Source organism: Salvelinus namaycush, chromosome 30 (assembly GCF_016432855.1).
Source record: "Salvelinus namaycush isolate Seneca chromosome 30, SaNama_1.0, whole genome shotgun sequence".
Classification (NCBI taxonomy): domain Eukaryota; kingdom Metazoa; phylum Chordata; class Actinopteri; order Salmoniformes; family Salmonidae; genus Salvelinus; species Salvelinus namaycush.
Genome location: NC_052336.1, coordinates 21760124 through 21786530, shown reverse-complemented (window position 1 = coordinate 21786530; position 26407 = coordinate 21760124). Strand labels below are relative to the sequence as shown.

General features: G+C 44.2%; 3 protein-coding genes across 5 annotated transcripts in view; 1 reads left to right on the top strand and 2 right to left on the bottom strand.

Annotated features, from left to right (window-relative positions):
* Nucleotides 1-712: 712 nt before the first annotated feature.
* LOC120024899 (E3 ubiquitin-protein ligase RNF166-like) lies at nt 713-16594 on the bottom strand. 3 transcript variants are annotated; one of them, XM_038969257.1, is made up of 6 exons: nt 15907-16582; nt 6643-6799; nt 6244-6356; nt 4778-4892; nt 4463-4570; nt 713-4196 (listed from the first exon to the last, which is right to left on the bottom strand). In XM_038969257.1, exons 1-6 carry the CDS (start codon nt 16074-16076, stop codon nt 4128-4130), a joined length of 732 nt encoding a protein of 243 aa, XP_038825185.1. In that variant the 5' UTR covers nt 16077-16582; the 3' UTR covers nt 713-4127. The 3 variants fall into 3 exon arrangements, with proteins under 3 accessions (XP_038825185.1, XP_038825186.1, XP_038825187.1); XM_038969258.1 differs by having other exon boundaries at nt 713-4096; nt 15907-16581; XM_038969259.1 differs by lacking the exon at nt 4463-4570 and having other exon boundaries at nt 713-4096; nt 15907-16594.
* Nucleotides 16595-16758: 164 nt separating this feature from the next.
* Nucleotides 16759-25441, top strand: LOC120025163 (cytoplasmic tRNA 2-thiolation protein 2-like). The gene is made up of 15 exons (XM_038969617.1): nt 16759-17072; nt 17220-17294; nt 17495-17573; nt 17655-17714; nt 17885-17945; nt 18072-18181; nt 20702-20997; nt 21137-21272; nt 21466-21597; nt 21710-21801; nt 22558-22658; nt 22855-23050; nt 23761-23827; nt 23938-23993; nt 24456-25441. The coding sequence occupies exons 1-15, from the start codon at nt 17017-17019 to the stop codon at nt 24538-24540; spliced, it is 1602 nt and encodes a 533-aa protein (XP_038825545.1). The 5' UTR covers nt 16759-17016; the 3' UTR covers nt 24541-25441.
* The window catches only part of LOC120025055 (piezo-type mechanosensitive ion channel component 1-like), a 78914-nt gene continuing 76970 nt past the window's right edge, over nt 24464-26407 (bottom strand). The window contains exon 50 of the mRNA XM_038969493.1: nt 24464-26384. Coding sequence (XP_038825421.1) covers nt 26120-26384 — 265 coding nt within the window. The 3' untranslated portion in view covers nt 24464-26119. The remainder of the gene's footprint in view (nt 26385-26407) is intronic.

Here is a 26407-nt window from a genome sequence, read left to right as displayed (position 1 = left end):
ACGCCTAAACTTAACAGCTGGACAAGGCCATATCCATTCACCTGGCACCCAGCTTCTGTCCCGTGTAGAAAGGTAGACAATGGCATCATTATTAATAGTGCCAGGGGGGTAATCACAAGCAACAGAGAGAAATGATTGTTGGGTGAAGCGTTTACAGTTGTGACACCAGTCCAGGCCCCACAACAGAGTAAAGGTCTGAGTGCGAGAGCAGTTTTGCTTCAGATGCCGCCCCCGGTCTCCAGACACCACACCGGTTTGGAGGCTCTGCATGATTGCCGCCTGTCTTCTGTCACCTCGGTGCTGCAGTGTTGTCACAAAGGCCCCTGTCGCCTTCCATTTTAGAGCACCTCCAAAGACAGGCATCTCCCTGGCAACCAGTGGTTGTTTACAGGCCTCTTGGGTCCACAGTGAGCTCTGGGGCCCCCATTCTCCAGTTGAAAAAGGCCCCCACTAAAGGAGATTGTAAGGCCTCTATTCACTGCCAGTAATTATGCGTTGTCCCCAATGTCTCACACCACCCTGTGTACTCTACTTGTTACATACCAGCAGAAGACGGGGATCTTCTCCTGGCAGTACTCCTGATTAAAGTCACGTCTCTAATTTCAGTTCAAAGATCACAACACAGTAAATATGTTACCCATTCAATGTGACGGTAGTAGTGGGGGTATCAAATTCAAAAATCTAGCGACAACATATCAGGAAGGAAAAAGAGTGGGATGGGTCAGTGTTTTTATTGAGGGGGAAAAAATCTGCTACAAATACAATATCTTATTAAACTTCAAACAGTGTTATTACTGGTATTATTACTATTTTTCAAGAATGCATAAATCACATTTAACACACACAGGCCCTGACAGTAGGGCCAAAACCCCAGGGTGGGTCTCTAGGGCACAGTGGCCCTGAAGGAAACGATCTGGCTCAAGTGACTGCAGCTCAGTCCCCCTGGGGAGGACAACATCAGCCTGTGTCTATACTGAGTGACATTACATACTCCCAGGGCAGCCAAGTCCTGGGGGACACAGTCAGAGACACAGGCTCTGTCTTCTCTGATTGCTGTGATACCAGTCTATATGGCAGTCTATTTCCTGTCAGCCTTACCAAGTTCAGAACAGACAGTCTCAGTAAGGCCCTCTTGAGAAAAATGACCCAACAAAGTTCATACAAATAGTTTCCTTTTCACTGTCCTTTTTTTGGTGTATGTCTTTGTTGCAGGTGGTCTATCAGTGTGTGACCTGCAACATTGTGTTTATTTTACAGAGATTGGGCTGGTTTTGACCACAAACAGGACATCTGGGATGATGATGCACAGTACAGTGGCATTATGCATGGATGCAACAATACACACAGAGTGAGAAGTATACATTTAAGGTATACTCCATACAAAATCTACATTGGGCTACAGCTGTGCACATGAACGCTGATCTAAACATACAATACCTTTTACCTTACATTTATAAAATAGCATCATTATTAGGTAGTAAAAAAGGCTGAGTAAATGATTGAATTGAAGATGCGTGACAATTCCTTGGTGCCCCAGAAGAAACTCAGGACTTCTCATGGTGACGACAGTTTTTCTCTAATGGCCACCCCTGTCAAGACTGTGCCACCAACCAGTACATTACATTTAAACACTGAAAATATGTCTATCAAATATAAGGATGTATTATCTCCAAGAACACTTTGACTAAGCCGAGAGCCCTTTTGTTTGCCACACTATTGGGCATCTGGGATGGTTTTCTCAGTTGATTTTGCAATCTATACCCATCTATAAAATATGAACGACACAACAGAAATACATGTTGTACCATTCCTGTACTCCAAAACATGTTATGACTGAGATAACACAACCTTCCTTCTGCTCTTACACAAAAACAGCCACAACTTACATTATCATCCATCATGAAATGGACACATTGGAACGAATTAAAGTAAAATAAAAAGACAATTCCTACCCATCAAAATATATTTCTGAATTAAAGTGCAATATTTCAATGCATTGTTGTGTGAAAAAGATAACTTACAAAAAGTTAGACCTAAACCTAAATGTTGCATTCTCTACCGTATATACAATTCTCCTCGGAAACAAGGAAAATCACAAATGGACAGACCATTATACTTTTACTAGTCAGTCTAGTAACAACTAATCACAATACATAATATCTTCCTCCATTGCTTGCTATATAAGAACAATCTAACCAGTTTCCCATAAGGCATCCTTCATCAGAGTAAACCAAAACATTCTCTTAAATCTCCATAGATCAATGCTAGCTCAAAGGGTACACTACTACTCAAACATGGCTTATAATTGGACATCTACTTTGGGGCAATGTACTTTTATAATTTTATCCCTTTGAAGCAAAGTGCCTTTAGAGAAATTGATCTCATAAGATTGAATATGCAGCTGTTCTGAACAGTTCTGTTTAAATCCAACTTGAATAATTACTGCGTTATCAGAAAGTGGATGTCTTTAACAAACCATTGGAACATAATGATTGAATATACCATACACATTCCAGGCCTGTTAATCTGTTTTTCACAGCTCTGATGACTAATGGGTTTTGGGGAGACCCCACTGAGATTGGAGCAGTGTGGAACCTGAAAGGTAAATGGCCTAGGAATATTGCAGATTCTGTACAGTGTAGCAATGTACACTTTGACATTTGCATTTTACTATCAGACCAACATTGGTGTTCAAGACAATAATTAACATAAAACTGGACTCTTATGGGGAAGCAACCAACTCAACCACAAGGATAGACTTATCCAACAGTACTCACATCATAATATTGCACTTTTCCTACTGGGCACTAAACCAAACGGGTCATATATTTAGAAAACACATGGACATTCTTCACAATACTGTGAATGGGTATAAACATGATGACTTGGAGTAACACTGACTGAAGAACATGGCTTTGAATGACTATTGCCAGGTCTATTTTGAGACTGGGGCGCCCTCTTGTGTTTGAGAGCGTATTACACATGAGCTCTAAGCTCCTGCTAACAACTGTTTGATGCCAGCAGTACAGTACCAACGGGTACTTAGAAAAAGGTGGTAAAACAACGAACACATCTCCAATAAACACGTTTCTTATTATTAGTACACCATTTGAAACTGGGACATTTTCCAAAAATATATTTTTATCTTGTCTGGTGCTTCATAAAAATATCAGCAGAGTGAAGAATGAATGGAGTACTACAATTCTGTTTCTCAACTGTGAAATAAGAACAATCTATAGTTCAATTATGTAGAAAAATGTGACAAGTGCAAGTATTCACACGAACTCTGAATACAAAAGGGGATAGTTTGAGAGTTTGTTTTGATTCGCGTTGCAAATGTTAGTGTGTTGTCGTGATGGGGATGCAAGAATGTCCTCACTCTCTGTGTTTAACTGGTCATGTCTAGACTGTCACCCAGCGGTAAGATTATCACACTGAGAATGAGGTCAAGCCATTCAACTGTAGTCCCTCAATCAAAAAGCCATCAAACTATGCACTTGAGAATAAACTTTAACAGAACTAATCTGTGGTACTTTTACAAGAACGTCTGTCATGTGACTCATCCTGGAGTTTGAAAACGTTTCATTTGAACAGTGAAAAATAAAGAGTAAAAGAAAATACCTTAAATCATTACTTTTGGGAACCTTCATACTTTCTGCAGAATAACAACAATGTCCATGCTGCACTCATTGTTTTGCATTGCAGTGGTTTTGAATTGCAACATTTATTGGAGGCCAAGCTCCCCTCCTCCCCAGTATACAGGAAGTGAAGGGGCTGCTGCCGGCTGAGAGTATGATGTAATGGGACGAGTTAAGCAGGTGAGCAGAGTGGATGAAGGGCCAGGCAGAGGATCAGGGACAGGGTTAGGAGATCATCTCTGTAGCTCTCCCAGAGTGGGAGTCTAGAACAGGGCCAAGTCCTTCCAAACTCTCCCTGTGAGGGGGCTGGATATGGGGTGGATCCAGAGAAAGAAAGAGAGCTAGTGGGGTGTCAGGATGGAAGTGCGTCCCCAGACAGCAGAATGGGGGACTCAGTTCTCTGCCATGGAGAGAGCCAGGGCTGCCTGTAGTGCCGCCTCTTCATCGATACTGTAGTCCTGTAAACACAGAGTCAGACAGTCACTCACTTTAACATTTGATTTGACAGGACAGGGCCATGGCTGCCTGCAGTGATGACTCCTCGTCAATGCTGTAGTCCTGCAAACACAAAGTCACACAGTCAACCACTGAGCAAATAATGCCTGACACCAAATAAATAAAGCAGACTGCTTTGAGATATGCAGTGCATTCATGTTAGAGTAATAGGATATCACAGTGACAGTACTAGGATATCACAGTGACAGTACTAGGATATCACAGTGACAGTACTAGGATATCACAGTTACATTATTGACAACAGGACTAGAGCAGTTCTATCTAAAGAACAGACGACACAGAGCCCAGACCCCAGCCCTTATCCTCACCACGAACGTGTCGTAGGAGAACTTGTGCCGGTGGAGCAGGTGCTGGAGGAAGTTGGAGCTCTTGTAGCTGGGGTCCCCCCAGGGCATGGCTGAACATACAGGACACACCTGGAGGCACACCAACCAATCAACAACCCTGTCATTACCTCACCAGTACACCAAACCAGAATGCAGTAGAATCTCTTGCAGTGACGTCAATGTCGCGTAACACTTCATATCAACACATAAATGCTTGAGGAAATTCAGACTACGACAGTGTCCATAGTTCAGACTACGACAGTGTCCATAGTTCAGGGTATAACATAGCAGACTGACCACTTTGTTGGGATCGTTGCGGTGGTTCTCCATACAGTGTTTGACCAGCTCCTGTTGGTCCAGATTGCGGGCTCCACAGAACGGGCATGAAAAGGTGGAACGGTTTGGAACATTGCTGCAGGCAGGGAGAAAACACACGTTTAGTAGGAGCCATAATGGATACAACATGGGTATGCACACACACACACACACTTTGCCAGACACACACTGATGGTGTGTTGTTGTCTGTGTGAATATAACCCCAAAGTCTGAGGCCCAGTTTCCAGACACTAGCAGGATGCCAATCATGTCCAGCAGCACACCTGGAAGGACAGCTGGTCTGTGTGGACATGAGGGTCAGAGAGCAATGTGCTGCAGTGACATTTACGCTAGCCGAGCCACACACACGTAGAACAGGGTCCTTAATGTGTTCATTAACTCACTGCTCCATCAGCACTACACCAAGACAACAGGGCCTATTCACACACTACCCTCCACAGCTGACCAGGAGCAGCCCATTAGTCCCATCAGACTTAAGGTTGACAGGTCTCTCAGGTAGGACACAGTCTACTAGCTAATGGGAAACGTCCATTTGACAGACGTCTATTTGAATAGCCGATAAGGGTGCACACTATACTGTAGACTTAATAGAACAGCAATGTCCCCAGAAAAACTCCACAAAATATACCAACCAACCATAATTGCAGCCTTGGGCTAAAAAAAAGTGACAATTTAGTCAGAATAATGACTTTGTGACAAGTAAACAACACCAGCAGATGGTCCACTGTGTTCTCTGGGCCTTCGACTAGATGAGACTCTGCCTTTGTGGTGCTGGCAACATCGCCCAATTAAACTGTGTTTTGGAATGTGGTAAAAACAACAACCGAGAAAAGACACAGATAAGCTGTTCTGTGTTCACCTGTGAGTTCCAGATGGTCACTATGGACGTCACAGAACCTGATCACAGTACTCTTCCTCAGACTAGTAGCTCAGTGCTTCTAGCACATGTTGGGAGTGGGACCTCCTCTGGCTGAGATGTTCACAGAACCTCCAGACAGAAAGACCCTATCCCAGGTATTCCCAAACTGGGGTATGTAAAAATGTGATTCACATTTTTTTATATACATATGAATTTTTTTCTCTTCACATTTTCAAATTGTCCATTAATAAGCCACGGGAGTTTTTTGGAGTGAGAATTAAGACGGCTTTCGAGTAGTAAGACATGTATAAAAGCAAGATATCATTAATAAGAAGGGGCTAGAAGCATCTTATATGGTGAGCTACCGAGTGGCTAGGACAGGCAAGTCCCATACTATTGTGGAGGACTTAATTATTCCTGCTGCCGCAGATATGGCTGGGACAATGTTGGGGGGAAAAGGCCCCCCAAAAATATACAGACAATGCCTTCATCAAACAACACTGTTAAACAACGCATCAGTGACATGGCAGGAGATGTTTTGAAACAATTAGACAGACAGAGAGATTACCTGGGAATGGGCTGTGAAGTGGGGACCACAGGCACAAACTTTGGGCAGTTGGCCATCTGTTCCTGGACCTTTGCGCAAGAGGAGATGTGTGACCTCATTTTGACCAGAGACACCTGGAGCCCGCCAGTGGAAAGAGGAGAGAGAGAGAGAGACAGAGGGAGGGGTGGGGGGGGACATAAAAAGAGAGCGAGGTAGAGGAACAGGAGAGAGACAGGTAGAGGAATAGGAGAGACCGAGACAGAGGAACAGGAGAGAGAGAGTAAGACATGCTATTAAGTGAATAAATGGGCAGGGAGATGTTTTGAGAGTGTGTTTGTGAGTGGTAGTGTGTATCATCAAGTGTGCATCCGTCCAGTATGTGTGTTGGACAGAGTGGCAGGCCATAGTAGTGTAGTTTACCTTCTTGCTGCAGCCCCGACAGGGGGCCTTGTAGTTGGACAGCTGTTTCTCCACACTGGAGGACTTGTCCACCTTCTTTGGGTCAAAAGGCATGCGGCACAGAGGGCAGAGGGGAGAGGTGACCTGGAGACAGGGCTGCAGACACTCCCCACAGAACCTGCACGCACACACACACAGACCGAGAGGCAGTCAGTCGTTGAATGATACGTAAAGTCTAAACACAAAGTGAATCAGAGCGATTATTCGGGGCGAGTGTCCCAGAAAAATGTGTCATCTCAATGAGATGTGTTTGTGTGCTTTAATAACATTCTATGAACCTCTTCTCAAGGTTTGCCCGCACAGTGAACTCCAGTCAGTCAGTCTCATTCAGTGCCATTAGAGAAGTGGTGTATCTATTTGCTGGGGCAGCATCACTCAGTCAGACAGACCCAGCATTCAACCCATCATCATCTCCTCTGGCGGCTCTGAGCAACGTGGGCACTGCTGGGTGCTGGGCCATGGTGGGGCCGAGAAATGCCCCTGTGGTGGCATGCAAACAGGCTGAGTGATGGGCAGTCACCTCCCATGACGACATGAGTCAGCAGTCAGCACTGCCAGGGGGACCTAACACAGGGAGGGGGGGGGGGGGGCTAGCATAATGCAGGGAGGGCGACGTCAGCAAACAGAGGGCCCAGAGAGCTGGTCTTGGTCTGGCTGCGAAACCTCCCCTGACAAACGAGCCAGGAGTTTATACTGCCAGAGTACTGAATCATTGCGGATTTTTACAGCGCTGCTGGATGCTTTATGGCCCTGTCAGCCTGAAGGCGAGCGGGTAGGGTAGGGAGGGGTCAGATATGTAAGGAGCCATGTTGCACTTCAGAATTCAGATCTCGCTGCATAGCCACAACCAGTCTTGGTTCTAACTTTGCGGGTCTACCACTGTTCTTCTCTTTCAGCTGGTGACCAGAACTCACCGCTTGTGGAAGAAGCCGTGCAGTCTGCCCTCAGGCAGGCTATTCAAGTGGCTAATAAACTCAACACAGCGGAGCGCTAAATAGCGTCAGGGGATGTCTATTAAAGTAATGGCACTGTGTTTCAGCACCTTAGTTATCACATTAGCATGGGCTTAGTTTTAATAGCTAAACATCTCTCACTTCACTCCATCCATTCTCAACCAGCTACATGACCCATGTGACCTTCTCTGGAGTCACTTCCTTCTTCCCAGTCACATAGGAAACCCCAAAACACTGGCAATCTTTTAGTAAAAATGTAATCTAGTCAAAACATGTTCAAAATATCCACAAACTCAATTGGTTTCCATCCGCCAAACAACACTGTTGAGCTGAGAAGTGGATGCCTGCATTAAGATTAAAATATGCTAATAAATTAGGCCTCGTGAGTAGGCCTAGACCCATTCTCAAGAGTCCACAATACTTGGAAAGACATTTCTTTGAGAAATTATACATGAGTGTGGAGGCTGGTAATAATATTCTCTGGGGCTATCATTGCCTCGTATTCAAAAGGTATACTCAGCTACCCTAGGCTACAGAATTGCAGCACATCTCAATATCAGAGCAGTACAAGTTATTTGCCGTCCTTTTCTACTACCTTAATAAACCAATAGCATCATGAAAGACGTTGGCCAAATGATTGCTACAATGCTGACACGAGGATCCAACAACATAACATGTTTGTGTGTGTGAGGCTCAGCTAGCATAAATGTCACTGGAGCACATTGCGTTCTGACCCTCATGTCGGAGTCAGTTGCTCCGTGAGGTGTTGTTCGAAGTGCGGGCCTGTGTCTATCTTGCAAAGTGTGGTGTCTATTAGGTTAGATCAAAATAACGTTTGCAGTCTGTCCTCATACCTATTCACGTTCCCAGACACTCCAGAAAACGATCCCAAAAACCTATTTATAGATCAATAAAACAGATAGGTGGGAGGAAGGGACTCAAACTTTTTTGCAGCTCCAAAACAGATCGTTTGGGGACCCGTTTGATCAGCTGAGATGTAGTGAAGCTCTCTGTCTGGACCGTGATGAAGGACTGTCTAGGGTTGATACTGTCTCAGAGACTAGAGAGACCAACTTGAGAGGAGCAGCATTGAAGAAAGCACACATTTAAACAGCACTGATGAATACTAAAAGCCAACAGTGCTAAAACACCATTTTGGCCAGACAGACAGACAGAAGAGAGAGTACAGGACAGACAGAGCTACGACAGTGTCGAACTACAACGGTCTGCAGAACATGCAGCGAGCAACACGAGCCCCTTAAAAATGCTCATCTCCCTCTCCTGCAGAGTACAACTCCTCCACATAAAAGTCTGTGGGGAAATGCATCTCCATATCAATGAAATACAAATCTGTCCCAAGTACCCCAGCGGCAGCAGAGGTCTTTCAAAGTAAGCATCCTGAACGGCTGTAAGCCAACTTATCTTCTAGCCTCGTCTGTCATCACTTAAAGATGCCCGGGTTTAGTAGACTCCTATTAGACACTTAAATCACCGCCACTGTATTTAACATTCAGACAGCTGAACGCCACCACCTGCAGGCTCACACACACGTCTTGTGTCTAACTGAGAAGGGGCTAAAGAAAGAGTTGTGGTCAAGTGTGTGGTGACATGGGAGTGACAAACACTCAAGGGTGAAAATGGCGGTTGAAATACTGTTCTGTACTGCCTAGTTGTACACATTTTGGCCATGCCCAATATGCTTCCTGAGTATTTACATGAAATTCCCATCCATAGATAAGCAGTTGCCTACTATTTAGAATATTACACAGGAATGTGATTATTAGGCTACCTAAGGAAGGGGTTAAAGGAGCGGGCGAGGAACGGCCTATTCCTCCAGGAGTAAAAGAGAGTCAACAAAGAGGCCTAGCTGTGTAAAAATAGTGCCATCTCCCCATTATAGAGAGAGACAATGGCCTCGCCTGTCGTCACCACGCAGCACACACCTGGCCCAAGGATACCGGGACGACTTGCTGATGCATATGGTATATATGATGATGTATGGTGCTACAAGGAGAGAAGCTCCATAACTATGTATATTTGATCTACCCTCTCCAACTCCCTCCCTGAAGGAATGAGGCGAGCTGACAATATTTCCTGTGCAGAGAAGGGAGAGTAAGCTTTCGGAGAGATATTTGCTGCCACTTCAGGAGCTGCAGAGGTAGGCTAATGAGAGCAAATGAAGCCAGGTGCTACTAGAACACAGAAGCCTCAGGGTTGGCTCCACACCATCTACATCACAGCTCAGTTCAATCTACTTCTCAGAAATACAGTAAAGTAGACACTGCAGAGCATAGAGGAGAAGTAGGAACTCATTGGTGTTTCTCCCCCTGAACAGACACAGGCTTCAACCTTAAAACAATCCGATTTAACAGAGCAGAGAGGGTATGAGTTTGCGAGGGCCTTTCACACATTCAGCAAGTTTGACATGCCGGAACATCTTTACATGTGACTTTCAGAAGCTTCGTTCTCAGCTGAAATAAGGCTCTTCTCACACGCCGTCAGATGGGCTTGTCACTAATGTCACAGGACAGAATTAAAGGCTTGACATCACAGAAAACCAGCAGCAGAAATGAGGGGAACCATAGAGCTAGCCTGTATAATCTCCTGCAGTATCAGAGGTGACTACTGCCCATCCCAGTCAACCCCTTGCTTATACATCCCCTGCCTGCCCATTGAAACACATGGCTTACGTGACACTCCACTGTTAGAGGGGGTGGGGGCGAGGACAATTCGTTTTGACATGACACACCTCAAGGTTCTCTCAGCTGGACATCCTCTGAATGCACCGTAACACCAAAGTCACTATCTCAACGCAGAGGGAAAAGCTTCAACGTGCGAGAGAATCGCTCCCATGGATCTCACAGTATAGCCTAGAAGGCTGTAGTGCAATGTACATCATTGTGAGCACTAGGAATGAAAATCGAGCAGTAGGCTAGGTTGTGAAACAAACACATTTTTCACAGAGTGTCACGTGTGCTCCCTCACCGGCCTCTAGGTCACCAGGCTGCTCATTATGGCGCACACCTTTCACCATCGTTACGCGCACCTGCGCGTCATCAGACTCACCTGGACGCCTCAGCGCACATCGTTACAGAATAACGCCTCACCTAAGGGAAGCATAAGGGATTTTATATATAGTTTTTGTGTCCGGTGGAATGACGTCGGGTTCGGTAGCCGCTACAGGCTTTCATGCCTCCGCCGGTTCGTCAGGCTCCCCTGCCTCCGCCGGTTCGTCAGGCTCCCCTGCCTCCGCCGGTTCGTCAGGCTCCCATGTTATAGCCGGTTCGTCAGGCTTTCATGCCTTCGCTGGATCGCCAGGCTGCCCTGCTTCCACTGGCCCGTCAGGCTCATGCCTCAGCCGGATTGCCACGGCTCCCCTGCCTCAGCCGGTCTGTCAGATCCCCGCGCATCAGCAGGGGTGACCTGTCTGCTCCTGATCCCCGGGATCGTCCCTTTGGTTGGCGTCCTGCGGCTGAAGCCACGCGTCGGGGAGGGGGTACCGTCACGTGTGCTCCCTCTCCGGCCTCTAGGTCACCAGGCTGCTCGTTATGAGGCACACCTGTCACCATCGTTACGCGCATCTGCGCGTCGTCAGACTCACCTGGACTCCATCACTTCCCTGATTACCTTCCCTATATATATATATGTCACTCCCTTTGGTTCCTTCCACCGGCGTAATTGTTTCTGTGTCATGTCTGTGTTCTGTGTATTGTTTGTGTTTCATTGGTTTGTATTATGTTGTGTTTATTTATTAAAACACTCACTCCCTGAACTTGCTTCCTGACTCTCAGCTCACATCGTTACAGAGAGGAAGCCAAGAACAGTCTCAGTAATGGCTTAAAAATATCCACCTGCTCTTTGTAGAAGAACCAAAGGACATTTAAGGACTGTTTCTGCAAATTACTGTCTGCATGACAGGCAAAACAAACCCTTCAATTCTGACACTGTACTGAGACAACTAAATGAAAGACACTTAAGTCAGCCTTTCAGGCTACCACCCACCCACACAGGAAGGTTCAGCTAAAGGTATCCTGATGCAACATCAGACCACACAAAGTGCATGATCAGTTTTCTGCCAGGTTGCAATGCCAATCGTGCTTGGCAACAGTCTTTAGTAGTCTACTGTTTTTGTTGTTGTAGCTACAATAGTTAAACAGTATATTGCCCTTTCCCACAGACCCATTTAGCAGAGTGGGGAGCTGATTAGAAAGCCATATTGGCCAGAGGAAACAGACTTAAAATCCAACAGTGGGATCCATGCCAACGCCACAGGAGGCAAAGCAGGTGCACGAGTCCGTGTGTATGTGATTGTGTGCGAGTGAGACTGCATGCTTAAGCAATGTGTGCACACAGTAGTGTAGAAGGTAGATAGTGGTCTCCTCCGTGGCCTAAGAGGCTCTCATGTGAGACCTTTGTTCAATCTCCCCAGCAGCAGCTCGGCTAGAGCAGGGGAGAGAGAAAGAATGGAACGAGAGACAGCAAAATGTATGCCGGCACACTGCATAGCTGAGTGAGAACATGAGAATGCAGGACAACCTTGAAGGAATAAAAGCTCCTGTTTTGCTCCTTTCCTCCCTCCCTCTCTCAATGGGCAAACTTCATCAAATCACCCTAGACAAGGAGGGAGGTGGGGGATGGGTAGGAGTCAGGCTGCCTTGGGTTCAGCCCACTAACAACACCACGTGAGGAAGAGAGGGATGGAGGGAGAGAGATACAAAAAAAGAGAGAGTAGGCGAGGGATGAAGCTTAGGTAAAGGCTTTGAGCAGGTGTTACTGGACGGTTATGCTGATGCACACTGTTTGAGATGCACCCATTTCTCCATTGACGCTTTTGTCTATGTTCAAGAGAAGATTGGGGTAAGGGGTTGAAACAGCCAGATGGAGACTTTACCACTGAGTGGGATACGGATTAGGTCTGGCCTCTGAGGTTTCAACAGATTGGGGTTTGCGATGAAGACTAAAGTGCATGCTCTGGAGAGTTTGAGTGAGATAATGTTGGGATTGTGGAGCGGTCCTTTTGGGGGAGGGATTTGGAATTTACAAACAGATATACGGTTCCTATCTCAAATCAAATTTTATTAGTCACATGCGCCAAATAGAACAGGTGTAGGTAGACCTTACAGTGAAATGCTTACTTACGAGCCCTTAACCAACAATGTAGTTAAAAAAAAAAATACGGATAAGAATAAGAAATAAAAATAACAAGTAATTAAAGAGCAACAGTAAAATAACAATAGCGAGACTATATACAGGGGGTACCGGTACAGAGTCAATGTGCGGGGGCACCGGTTAGTTGAGGTAATATGTCCATGTAGGTAGAGTTATTAAAAAGTGACTATGTATAGATGACAACAACAGAGTAGCAGCAGTGTAAAAGAGGGGGAGAGGGGGGTGGGGGGCGATGCAAATAGTCTGGGTAGCCATTTGATTAGATGATTTGATCTTAATCATAATATTGTCTATAATGCTGAATAGACCGGAGTCTCTCAGTTTTGTCCAGGGCAAGGTAATACAGACACTTGGAAAAAGTAATCTCATACCAAGATCAATGGCTAAAAATGAGTTGTCCACGTGGATACATACCTGTGAGTCACTGGAGGCTTCAGAGAGGAGGACGGCTCATAATAATGGCTGGAATTGAGTCAATGGAACGGTATCAAACACCTGGTTTCATGTGGTTGATTCCATTCCATTGACTCGATTCCAGCCATTATTATGCCGTGAGTAGGCCTTTAGCATCACCATGACAATGAGCAGCACCAGGACATGTGCGTGCAAGTGTACTTTTCTACTCAGCTCTGTGTGTGTGGTAGTGCAATCATGACAACAGTGTGTAATTCCATCATCCCCAGCTCTTTTTTCTCCCGCTGGATTACATCCATGTACATTTCATGCTTCAAGTGTTATTGTCAGAATAATAGCACAGACAGGACCTTTAGTTCTGGGTTCAACCAGAACCACTGACCTCAATAATGAGGTTTAATAGAAAATACATTAATTCTCCCTGTGGTTATTTCTATATTTAGACTGACTGTATGCATATGTCCCCAAATGAGCGTTATATGCCCCTCACTGGCATTATGCTGTATGAATAGAGAGCAGAGAAAAAATGTTGTACTTAAGAGAGATATTGGTCATATCTGAGTCAACGACATGACCACTCCTAGTTGAATTAACGTTAAACACAAAATAAAAATGTACAGTATTAGCCCATATTACACAATGTCATGTTTTCTACACACTTTCATGGGTGTTGATATCTGCTTGGACACTAACTCCTGATGAGGAAGAGGATGGCTTGCATAAGTGTTAACCTCAGCGATGGTGTGTGTGATGTGAGATGTTGACATCCACAGAGCCAATCTCACACAGATCGGACTAGCCTACATGCATGTCAGATAGAAGTGAGCCACAGAAAAGCTGTATGTCACTGGAGGGAGCAGGCAAATGAAAGCGAGAAGAGCTGCTCTGAGTACCTCACCCAAATGTCATCAGCAAACTCAGTACTGCTGGTGGGACAGGCTAACAGACAGCCACACAGCAAACAACATCTTGAGCAGACTATTCAATCCACCCATCAGACCCACATTACACCACTTCCTACAAGACAGACAGACAAAAAAGATGGGGCTCTGAGGTCTGTCTGACTCACGTCTTTAAATGAGCAGCCATATTAGCGCTCCCATTGTCAGAAAAATAAAATCCTAAAAAAAGGGCAGGAGGAACGGTTTGTTTGGCGAGTGACAATGTAGTCAGCTTCAAGGCAACCCTACACATTCATTCCTGTAGACACACAGAAGGTGTCAAAAAGGAAGAATAGGAGGGAGCTGTTTTCAAAACGCCAGTAATCTTTAGTGTTGACAGCAGAAGAATGGACATCAAGTTGCCCTCAAAAATAACATTTTAGAGTAGACTACATCTAGACCTTTTCTGTGTAACTGCCAGTAATGAAATTCACAGGAGGCAAAATAAATAAAACACAGGTGGTGTTACTTCGGCTACAGCCCTACACAGATGTTCATTAATGTTCAGATTAGGGGAACTAGACATAATTGGTCAATAACTAGTAAAGATGTGGCTCCTCCAAATAGCTTATTTTAAACTCATTCAAATGGTTTATAAAATGGAGCATTCAGACCCCTTGGTTTTCAACCTTGCGGTGTGTGTTCTTACCAAAACAAGTGTGGCCTAACGATTGTAAAAATGTGTCTAATTGAGGAAAATTAATGCCATGTTCTCAACCTAACTTTTACAACCACTATTCAGCGAGCTTCCTTTCACAGCTGCAGTCTTTTCATGTACTTGTGAAATGTGAATTGATATCAGTGAGAGAATGGTGCAGGCAGAAGCTCTGCTCAGTGTTCCAGCTCTGCTCAATGTTCCAGAAGCAGCACCTCACAGATCAAAGGCAACTCTCATGTGCCACACTGAGGTTACATTACCCACGTTACCGAGGCCTAGTCAAGGACATTGTGGCAAGCTTATTGCGAAATGCAGTGGTGGGAAAACAAACATGAAAAAAAAACATGAATAATTCGGCTTCTTCTCTGACTGAGTGCTAAAACGCTACAGAAACATGATAGATCAAACAATGCAATGAGCATCATGAGAATCCAAAACATTCCATTCAACATTTTAGTATTGTTGTTTCCACATATCCTAGTGCTGGCTTAAAGTATACAAAACGGTCTTCCTCTTTTCGACAACACGTCTCATTTTAGCCTAGGCAGCCGATCGTGGGCACCATCTAGTGCCTCCTATCGGCTGCCTCGACTAATCTAATTTGTGTTGAGTTAGCCACGCATTTCCTCTGTCTGTAGCTATTATGTCTTTATTATGAAAACGCTGTTGTCCAACATTTCTCATCAAATCAGCTATAATAGCTTAGCTAGTATTTTACGTCGATATTGCGTTTCGAGAGGCACTGAACTACCACCTAGCCCGCTTTGTTCTACTGTCTGAGCTCCCTTGCATTCCCTTTGGCAAGTTGGCATCCATGGAAAAACAAAAACAATATCCCTATCCCAGTATCAGTGCAGTTTTTTCTATCATAGATGTGCCATTTTTGCTGTGAATCATAAGCATTTTATAACAAAACCGTTACTTTAAGTGACAAGCAAAAATAAGATTGACAGCTCAGTATCTGCAGACTGATACGTGACAACAACTAATACAAATATGAGAGACTATATGCTATATACAATAGCACGTTGTTGTTGTTTAAGTGAGAGACTTGTCTGAGAAGCAAGAGATCACAAATCCGCCAACTTACGTGTGGGCACATCTTCCAATGGTGACAGGTTTATGATACACCTCCAGGCAAATTGGGCAGGAGAACTGGCTCTCGAGGCTCTCGCCAGTGGCAGCCGCGGCTGCCCCGTTTTGTTGATGCTGCCTGAGCTGATGAGTAGCCGACACAAAACTGCGAAACATCGCCATCATGAACGAGGATCTTGCTCGCACTTCGTTCTCGACTATGGCTGCAACTACCTGGGTGTATTCACATCGAGTATTTACATCGATTGTGCACGATGGATATCCTTCGTGTGAATAAAGCGTATGAATAAAGCTACCCAACCTATGAACTGTTTGTGTAAAATAATTTAGCTAACAGACACTACATCAGTCCGCTATACAAGCGCTCGAGAGGACACGCCGAAGCACTAAAGAAGTAAACATTACAAGACAGTGCTGGTTGACGAGAGGACCTGAGCCGGGCGCTGGGCAGATTATTCGATCTTCAAATCATTTTGATTTACATAAACTGACCAAAATATATCCAGATTATTAAAAGATCAGGGAATTTGCACAACTGCTAGTTCAGGGCGACTCTCACGAACAAGCCGTACAGCTACAACAAAAAGATTACGTTTCTGGGCATTGAAGTCTCGTTCGCGATATCACCAATTCAGTTTACAGCTGCTTCAAACTACAGTCCCAGAATACATTGTTTCATTGTGTTGTAAAATGTTTACGTTATTAGAGTTCTAATTTTCTATTTTAAATATGTGCTGCAACATTGATTAATGTGATACATCCACAAAAAGAACAGTGATCCAACCACAAACTGCTCTTCACATGATTGTGGACAGAATCTAGCACGTCATCAAAATGCGTTTTGTTGTTATTCCAGCACGAGCCCTTTTAACAGCTATGAGAAATAGGCTGAATTAAATACATCTCGAAATAGCTAAACTAATCTAATGAATTTCTCTTGCTAAATAGAGTTTCGAAAAACTCTGGTATCTGCTCACATAGTTTTAACTGGCTCGCTGGCAAGCTTGTACCGAAAACTCTGTTACAGCTACATTCTGCAATTGTTAGCTAGCAAGCTACAATAAATTAGAGCTCTACATAGCTAGCTAACTCGCTCAACTCGACCATGTGCCAGGTTGATGAGGAATACAATGGACAGCTAGATCACAGAGTGACCCCACGGTAAACTATTTGCCCATTTAACAGCTAGATTACCCAGTTGCTTTAGCTGCAGTCAAGCTAATGTAGCTAACGTTAGTTTAGCTACTTAAAGTTTTGTCTGCTGTAGCAACTGCTTCCAGCCGCTCACAATTCATTTTTTTATCGCAGTGTCTCCAAGAAGTGTGTCAAATGCAAAGAAAATACAACTGTATTGATTATCCGAGCTGGAGATGCATTTTGCAGGTAACGTTAATTGAACTTATTTTTGCAAGTATCACAAACTAGATGTATTTGTCTCAAGAACTGACCCCACAGAATTTACTGCAAAAATTAGTGCTAATTTATACTTAGTTGTGAATTTTTTGTTCTCATTGTCAGCACATATGCTCTTTGTAGCTAATAATGAAAAGTAATGCATTTATTTGGGTATGTCTTCTGGCCAGGGGCTGCTTCAAGGAGTACTTCATACACAAGTTCCGGGCCATGCTGGGAAAGAACCGGGTCATATTCCCAGGAGAGAAGGTATTGAATATCCATCTCTAACATGTTTGTAACGTCTTACATAAATCAAACAACTGAGTTGGCATTGTTTCTCTATTGTAGGTTCTTCTTGCAGTGTCTGGAGGGCCAGCCTCTAGCTCCATGCTGTCACAGGTTCAAGAGGTAGTTGGGTCAATGTCTTCCTAGATGTGTAGTCACACTGTATGTTGCAATTACTGAAATATCACAGGGCTGACATTTTAGATGTAACTCATTAACAGTGTCTTCAAAGTATTATGGGTTTTAAACTGTTTTTGTTTTTTGAATGAAAATGAACCCTTTTCTTCTCTCAGGGTTTGAGTCGAGACGCACCCAAGAAGTTGAGATTTGTCCCTGGAATTATCTACATAGATGGTAATGCACAGATGATCATCACTGCTCTTTGGCACAATGTTTTTTTTTCTTCTGTCACTTAGCAGGTGGTTCTGGCCCATTAGACTAGCTCATGTGTGATGATTGTCTATTACCGTGTCTTGACAGAGGGCGGGGCCAGTGGTCAAAGCATGGAAGAGCGGAAGAGGGCAGTGGCTCAACTGGAGTCAGTTTTCAGAGCCACTAATTACCATTACCACATAGTCCACCTGGAGCAGGTGAGCTGTCAAGAGATGGGTCAGATTTTTTTTGTGTACTTCTGTCTGGGATGTGAGACTGAGCTTTGATCATTGGAATTAAATATGTACCGGAATTAAATATGTACAATGCCTTCGGAAAGTATTCAGACCCATTGATGTTTACCACATTTTGTTACGTTAGAGCCTTATTCTAAAATGTGTATACAATATCCCATAATGACAATCCAAAAACAGGTTTTTAGATATTTTTGCAAATGTATATAAAAAAACGGATACTTTATTTACATAATCGAGGCCGTCATTGTAAATAAGAATTTAACTGACTTGCCTAGTTAAATAAAGGTCAAATAAAAAAAGATGAACGGAGCAAAGTACAGAAAGATCCTTGATGAAAACCTGCTCAGGACCTCAGACTGGGGCGAAGGTTCACCTTCCAACAGGACAACGATCCTAAGCACACAGCCAAGACAACACAGGAGTGGTTTCAGGACAAGTCTCTGAATGTCATTGAGTGGCCGAGCCAGAGCCCAGACTTGAACCCGATCGAACATCTCTGGAGAGACCTGAAAATAGCTGTGCAGCGACGCTCCCCATCCAACCTGACAGAGCTTGAGAGGATCTGCAGAGAAGAATGGGAGAAACTCCCCAAATACAGGTGTGCCAAGCTTGTAGCATCATACCAAAGAAGACTCTGCTGGTATCACTGCCAAAGGTGCTTCAACAAAGTACTGAGTGAAGGGTCTGAATACTTATGTAAATGTAATATTTCATTTTTTATATATATATATATATATATATATATACACATTTGCAAAAATTTCAAATCCTGTTTTCGCTTTGTCTTTATGGGGTATTGTGTGTAGATTGATGAGGAGAAAACCCCCCAGATTTAATCAATTTTAGATTAAGGCTGTAGCATAAAAAGTCAAGGGGGCTGAATACTTTCCAAAGGCACTGTATTATAGCTTGTCATTATTTAGAACAGGTATTCCCAACGTTTTTTTTTTTTTTTTTTACATTTTTTCTTCTTCTCATTTTCAAACAGTCCATTTATATTTTCCAACGGGGCTATACATTTGAGTGAGTTTTTTTCCCTGCCTGAGTAGCCTCGTTTCACTGCCAAAAATAAAATTAAACCATCTAGTGTTCAGCGAAATAACAACACAATGTCAAATACAGGTAAACTAGTCAAATAATTAACATCCGATCACATTAACCGTTACTCTCTCGCGGGAATTCCACTAAGGGTCTGTATGTAGCCAAACGTAGCTGCTGCTCATGTTGGTATCTGTACTGATGGCGCAAAAGCCATGACAGGGAGACATAGTGGAGAGGTAACGCGCGTGCAAGCAGTTGCTCGCGACGCCACTTGGGTACACTGCTGCATCCACCGAGAGGCTTTTGCTCTCAAGGGAATGCCTGACAGCTTGAATGACGTTTTGGACACTACAGTGAAAATGGTTAACTTTGTTAAAGCAAGGCCCCTGAACTCTCATGTATTTTCTGCACTACGCAATGATATGGGCAGCGACCATGTACAACATACAGAAGTGCGCTGGTTATCAAGAGGCAAAGTATTGACACGTTTTTTTTTAAATTGAGAGACGAGCTTAAAGTTTTCTTTGGTGACCATAATTTTCACTTGTCTGACCGCTTACACGATGACGAGTTTCTCACACGACTGGCCTATCTGGGTGATGTTTTTTCTCATCTGAATGATCTGAATCTAGGATTGCAGGGAGTCTCTGCAACTATATTTAATGTGCCGGGACAAAATTGAGGCTATGATTAAGAAGTTGGAGCTCTTCTATGTCTGCATTAACAAGGACAACACACAGGTCTTTCCATCATTGTATGATTTTTTTGTGTGCAAATGAACTCAAGCTTACGGACAATGTAAAAGGTGATATAGCGAAGCACCTGAGTGAGTTGGTTGCACAATTACGCAGGTACTTTCCCGAAAGGGACGACACAAACAACTGGATTCGTTTTTCTGCCCTGCCTCCATTCCACTTACCGATATCTGAACAAGAGAGCCTCATTGAAATTGCATCAAGAGGTTCTGTGAAAATTTAATTTAATCAGAAGCCACTGCCAGATTTCTGGATTGAGTATCCTGCCTTGGCAAATCGCGCTGTTAAGACACTGATGCCATTTGCAACCACGTACCTATGTGAGAGTGGATTCTAAATAAAGAGTGAAACTATTGATTATTATTATTATTTGTGCCCATGTCCTATAAGAGCTCTCTGTCACTTCCCACAAAACGGGTTGGGACAAACTCATGCTCGTTCTTAAGTATAATAAATGTATTCTATAGTGTGTGTGTGTGTTTGGGAGGCTTACAATGATGGCAAAAACATTTGAGAGTGCGCTGACCCTGGTGCTAGAGGGGGTATGCAGCTGGAGGTTGAATGTTTTGAAGGGGTACGGGGCAATAAAAAGTTTGAGAACCACTGATTTAGAACATATGGTTGCATCATCTACTCTTAGTTGCATCATCATGTCTATTGTCTTTCGCTTCCCATGGTGTTTCAGGTACTGAGTCTCCCCAGCTCCGTGCTAGAGGCAGGATCCTCGGCAACGGAAAAACCTCAGACTGGGTTGAGTTATAAAGCTGCTGTGGATCACTTCATCCAGACCAGGAAGAACCAGAACCAGCACCCAGACTTCTCTGTGGAGAATGCCCAGAGTCACCTGTCCAGTCTGAGCATGCAGGAGGTCCAGAATGGAGTAACCAGCCCCATCACCCCTGAACAAACCCAAGCCCTTCAGAGACTGTTTGCCTCTGTGAGGACGCTGACAGCCAAAGAGGATTTGCTACATACACTGAGGTGAGAGATTAGACAGTATCTCTGAGACATGCCATTTACGTATCCGAGCATATGGGGGATGAACATGTCTGAAATGCTTCTGAAGGTCTAGTTTGTGTAAAGGCCATTTATGACAGGTGTAACGTGTGCCTTTGTCTAGGCAGCACCTGATTCTCCACACAGCGAGGACGCAGGCCTACACCAAGGTGATGATGGGGGACAGCTGCTCCCGTCTGGCCATCAAACTGCTCAGCAACATCTCTCTGGGGCGAGGGGCATCGCTGGCAACGGACACGGTGAGGGGAAAAAGACCTCCCCTCTTTCAGCTGTAGAATAGTGAACATGATGTTTATGCCCCTCCATTGCAATATTTAAAGTACTGTTCGAAAGCATCAACGTAGCATTACCCCACGTAGGCATACATTGTGTATTGAGCTCTGGCAGCAGCAGCAGCAGCTGTGTCATTTTGAAATGTTGCTATGTTCACAGGGCTTCTCAGATCCTCGCTACGGAGACGTGGTCATTGTCAGACCCATGAGGGACTATTCCTCTAAAGAAATAGCATATTACAACAGAATGTTTGACATCCCCTCAGTCTTCATCCCTGGCCTGGACTCTAAGGTGAGAGTCGACTGTGTTCTGATTACTATCATTGTTATCCAGTGTGGCACTGTGTGCCAAGCCAGTATTCTTCTCAGAGTATTTTAAGAGTTTTCTTCACCGCCTCTTCCAGGCACAAGACAAGGCCAGCATCCAGCGCTTGACAGAGAGCTTTGTCACCAAACTCCAGACTGACTTTCCCTCTACTGTCAGCACAATCTACAGGTGAGGATGGGTAGCACAAGAAGCCACACTAGGAACCAGTTGTAAGAGCGACTTCTATATGGTGCAGTAAAGAAAATAGCGGTTGTGTAAGGTTAAAGTTGATTTTGGGGGTCTTCTGAAGAACCCCACCATTGATTGTTGTTATTAATTTGCTTACGTGCCATTGTACTTATGCTCACTGTATAGCTGAATATTGAGGCCTCTGTGTCTAGCTCTCTGCCAAAACCCGCAGCCCCGCGTCTGTGAGAAAAGGGACTGAGGGTGATAGCGAGACACAGAGAGACGGCATCTGTTTTTCTCTGAAACAAGGGCAGATTTGCATACTGCTGAGACAGGTTCTCAGAAACCTTGTGTTCAGAATAACTTGTTCTTTTAGCTGCACATGCAGGTTTTAGACATAGGAGATCACACCGTAAGGTGTGATCTTGGGTATATAAGATCCTGTCTTTTGTTCGGGGCAGAACTCAGGAGAGACATCAGTTGTATATCTGATGTTTGATCTTTGACTTCTGTCTACAGCTGTATTTTGATTCAAATTGTTCTGATTTATAAGTGCACATTTTGAGTGTTCCTTATTTGTTAAGTAAATAACGGGGCCCAGAAAAGTGGAAGCAACAGTTGAAAGGGGATTTTGTTAAAAGAAGGATACTATATCAATCTTAAGTGAGCCTGTTCTGTATCTAGACTCGTGTGAAGATGGCTGTTGATAATGTTTGAGGATTTTGGTATTGAACACCTGTGATGGTTGTCCTCCAGGACCAGTGAGAAGCTCCACACAGCATGTCCCCCTCAGAACACCAACACACAACTCTCCGCTAAGTGCCTACTGTGTGTCTGTGCCTTGGACACTAAACTAGGTGAGTCACACTGCCAATGTACTAAGATGGCATCACATTACGGAAATGTACTGTACTCACTAAATAAAAATACATGTAATTTTGTACTGAAATTAGTTGTATTTTTCATTTAAATTGTTATACCCTAATCACATAAATATCTCTTATCTCTACCTATCCCTCTCTCTCTCTCTCTCTGCCTCCCACTGTACTGTAGAGGAGTTCTCTGCCTACCAGGCCACACTGATCTCAGAGCAGCTGTCTCAGAGGCGGGGCCCAGGCCCTGAGTGTACCCCTGGTACAGCAGCAGCTCCAGGGTCGCCTCCAGCCTCCTCGGCAGGCCAGGGCCACTCCTCTGGAGAGGGCCAGAGTCAGGGCTGTGAGACTGGAGAGGGGGACTGCTGTTCCTCTAAGTCAGTAGGCATTATGTCTCCATTTATGTATACGTCCCCAATGTTTGCATTACTGTACAGCTGGATTATGTACACCGAGTGTACAAAACAATAACACCTTCCTAATATTGCGTTGCACCCCTCCCCTTTTTGCCCTCAGAACAGCCTCACTTCGTCGGGGCATGGACTCTACAAGGTGTCGAAAGCGTTCCACAGGGATGCTGGCCCATGTTGAGTCCAATGCTTCCCACAGTTGTCAAGTTGCCTGGATGTCCTTTGGATGGTGGACCATTCTTGATACACATGGGAAACTGTTGAGTTTGAACCCAGCAGCGGTGCAATTCTTGACACAAACCAGTGCGCCTGGTACCTACTACCATACCCCGTTCAAAGGCACTTAAATCTAGTCTTGCCCATTCAGCCTTTGGCACACATTCTAAATTGTCTCAAGGCTTAAAAATCCTTCTTTAACCTGTCTCCTCCCCTTCATCTCCACTGATTGAAGTGGATTTAATAAGTGACATCATTAAGGGGTCATAGCTTTCACCTAGTCAGTCAGTCATGGAAAGAGCAGCTGTTGTTCATCTTTTGTACACTCTGTGTATATTCACGTGTTTACATTATAGGGTGAAGTGCCAAGCAACTTGAGGTTGCTTGTACAATAAGACGCTGTGTTTAATTTGGGATGTTGATCCTATTGAATGAATACAATACTGTGTGTGTTCTTTCAGGGAGCCAGAGACAGTGGATCTTAAAAGCCTGTTGTGTTACAGTTGTAGACTGACCATCAAAGACATGGTAAGTGAAAGGACATCTATCACTTCACATTACTCCTAAACATGACCAAGATAATCTTTACAAAGACTACAGCAGGACAATGTGAACCATGGACTTTCTCTGTTCTACAGACTGCATTAGACGCCCTTCCCCAGTACATACTGTCAGAGGCTGAGAGGAGGAGAAGGTGAGATTAAAACGACATTCTTTACTCAAAAACAAGAAAAACTTGTGAAATAGCTATTTTTAATTTGCCCATAATGTCTGAATATAATATTGAGTTATTACCAGTAGAATTTCACTTAGCATATCCTTCTATTTACATTTACATTTACATTTTAGTCATTTAGCAGACGCTCTTATCCAGAGCGACTTACAGTAGAGTGCATACATTTTATTACATTTTTTTTTTTACATACTGAGACAAGGATATCCCTACCGGCCAATCCCTCCCTAACCCCTAACCCGGACGACGCTATGCCAATTGTGCGTCGCCCCACGGACCTCCCGGTTGCGGCCGGCTGCGACAGAGCCTGGGCGTGAACCCAGAGACTCTGGTGGCGCAGCTAGCACTGCGATGCAGTGCCCTAGACCACTGCGCCACCCGGGAGATATTTACCTTGTTACTTCTGTTTATGGACTTGTCTAGGTCTCAGATGAGGGAGGAGATCAGTGACTTCCTGCTAGATGAGGAAGAGGATGAAGCCATCCCAAGGGTCAATGGGTCTTTGTGACAGACTAATACCCAGTGTGACTGGACAACGTCCAACGGCAGACACTGCAGTGACATTGTTCCCGTGGCAACTATACAGCCAAGGCTATTTGTCTCAATATGAACTGTAATACCAATTGCTTTTATTATTTATTTTCAGTCAGTTTATTAATTATTTGGCTATAAGACAACTATAGACAGTTTAAATCAATCTTAACTACACCCAAAATTATTTGTACATGGCACTGCTTGGTGGTGAATCTAACATTGATTCAGGTCTAACTAATGAATTGAATATATGATGCTGAAACAATTTGTTTTTCCATGTCAGGAATGAGAAGGATCATTTATTTGTACAGATGAACAATATTTTCATTGGTTTAGGCGCTGAATCACATTATATTGGAAATAGAAATGATTATTCTTCCACAACAGAGATCCCATAGCAACAACCTACATGGTTCTGCATTAGAACTCCCATCAGCATCACGCAGGTTCTCTGAAAATGAGAGCAAACATATGGCAATAAAGTATAACACATGTTTATTAAAGTTAGGAAAGGTTTTGGTTTTACGTTTTTGCATATAGATTTATGCATATTGGCAACTACTCAAGCAATGGTTGGACCATATTGTAACAATTCAGAAAAAAAGATTTAAGGCACAATGGTAGATGTGTTTCCTGTATAGTGTCACAATTGATCAAACTACTCTAGCACAACATTTTCTAGAGATGGGGCTAATGTTGCCTTATGCGTTAGTCCAGCATGGAGACATTTTGTATGTTTCAGTCTTTACTCTGTACAGTGTTGCTATACTCTCATTTAACCACCATATATTTTACACTTGTAAAAAAAAAAATGAAAGATTCAAGTCTTGCAATCAATAAGCCTGTAACTTGTTGCCACGTACAAAGTTAGCTTTCCTCCCAACTGAAGTGTTTCAATTTGTAAACAGTTTGAGTAAGATTCAGAGATTTGTCTGAATATGATCTAATAGAGATTTGATTGGAAACAAACACCCTACTTTAGGTCCTTTTTCTCTCAAATTGGCCCCTTTGGCACTGCATTAGTCCACACTGTGCTGGTCAGTGTGGTGAGGATCCAGCCTGTGACCTGTCTGGGGGCCTGGCTCTTCATTAAGGGGTAGTGTCTGTAGGTCGAGCCGGCCATCACACCTCATTCAGAAGCCGATCTTTCTGTTGGAACCTAGGCAATAAGACAAGAGGAGCCTGGCTTTTGTCTGTGGTCAAAGTGCAAAGCATCTAACCTGCCCTTCTGATTGGAGAGGCCTAGCCAATCCTTCCATAACCAGGGGACAGGCACTGGAGCAGCCCCTTGGCCCTCACACAGCCTCTGGCTCACTGTCTTGTCAGTACAGCCCACCAGCAGAGGCAAATAGCACTCTCAGTGTACAGAAACAGACAAAACATCCCTTTCCCCCTGGTTAAGAGAAGGGGTTAGTGCACAGTGAAACTAGACCCACTGGAGCTACCATTGGTTCTTTTAGAAGAAGACCAGGTAGAGGCACCCATGTGTGTGAGACAGCCCCAACCAGGGGTGCTCTGGATGGGATGGGACAGGACAGCTGGGGGGAGGGGGGCTAGCGATTGTCACTTGATAGCTTGTCTCTTGTCCACTTAATCATAGTCTCTGGTGAGCGGTAGAGGAAGATGAGTTTGGAGTAGAGCTCCTCTTCCAGCTCTAGCTCTCCTGTCTCCCTGACCAGGAAGATGTCTGTGCACAGCTTGAGGATACGGTTAACACAGGGCAGCTCCTCAAACATAATGGAGTGAGAGATCTCACTGAAGAAGCCCCTCACAAACTTCCCGATCACCAGCACCACAGACACGTACAGACCCATGATCCTGCAGCGGAGAACAAATGTAGA

What these genes read in the sequence shown, in the direction of transcription:
- LOC120025163 (XM_038969617.1), top strand. Translation starts at nt 17,017, where the DNA reads ATGTGCCAGGTTGATGAGGAATACAATGGACAGCTAGATCACAGAGTG. An exon ending in TGGAATTATCTACATAGATG is followed by an intron (nt 17,946 to 18,071) that starts GTAATGCACAGA and finishes GTGTCTTGACAG; the next exon opens with AGGGCGGGGCCAGTGGTCAA. An exon ending in TGCCTTGGACACTAAACTAG is followed by an intron (nt 22,659 to 22,854) that starts GTGAGTCACACT and finishes ACTGTACTGTAG; the next exon opens with AGGAGTTCTCTGCCTACCAG.
- LOC120024899 (XM_038969257.1), bottom strand. Translation starts at nt 16,076, where the DNA reads ATGATGGCGATGTTTCGCAGTTTTGTGTCGGCTACTCATCAGCTCAGG. An exon ending in ATTGGAAGATGTGCCCACAC is followed by an intron (nt 6,800 to 15,906) that starts GTAAGTTGGCGG and finishes GTGTGCGTGCAG; the next exon opens with GTTCTGTGGGGAGTGTCTGC. An exon ending in TCTCCTACGACACGTTCGTG is followed by an intron (nt 4,197 to 4,462) that starts GTGAGGATAAGG and finishes TTGTGTTTGCAG; the next exon opens with GACTACAGCATTGACGAGGA.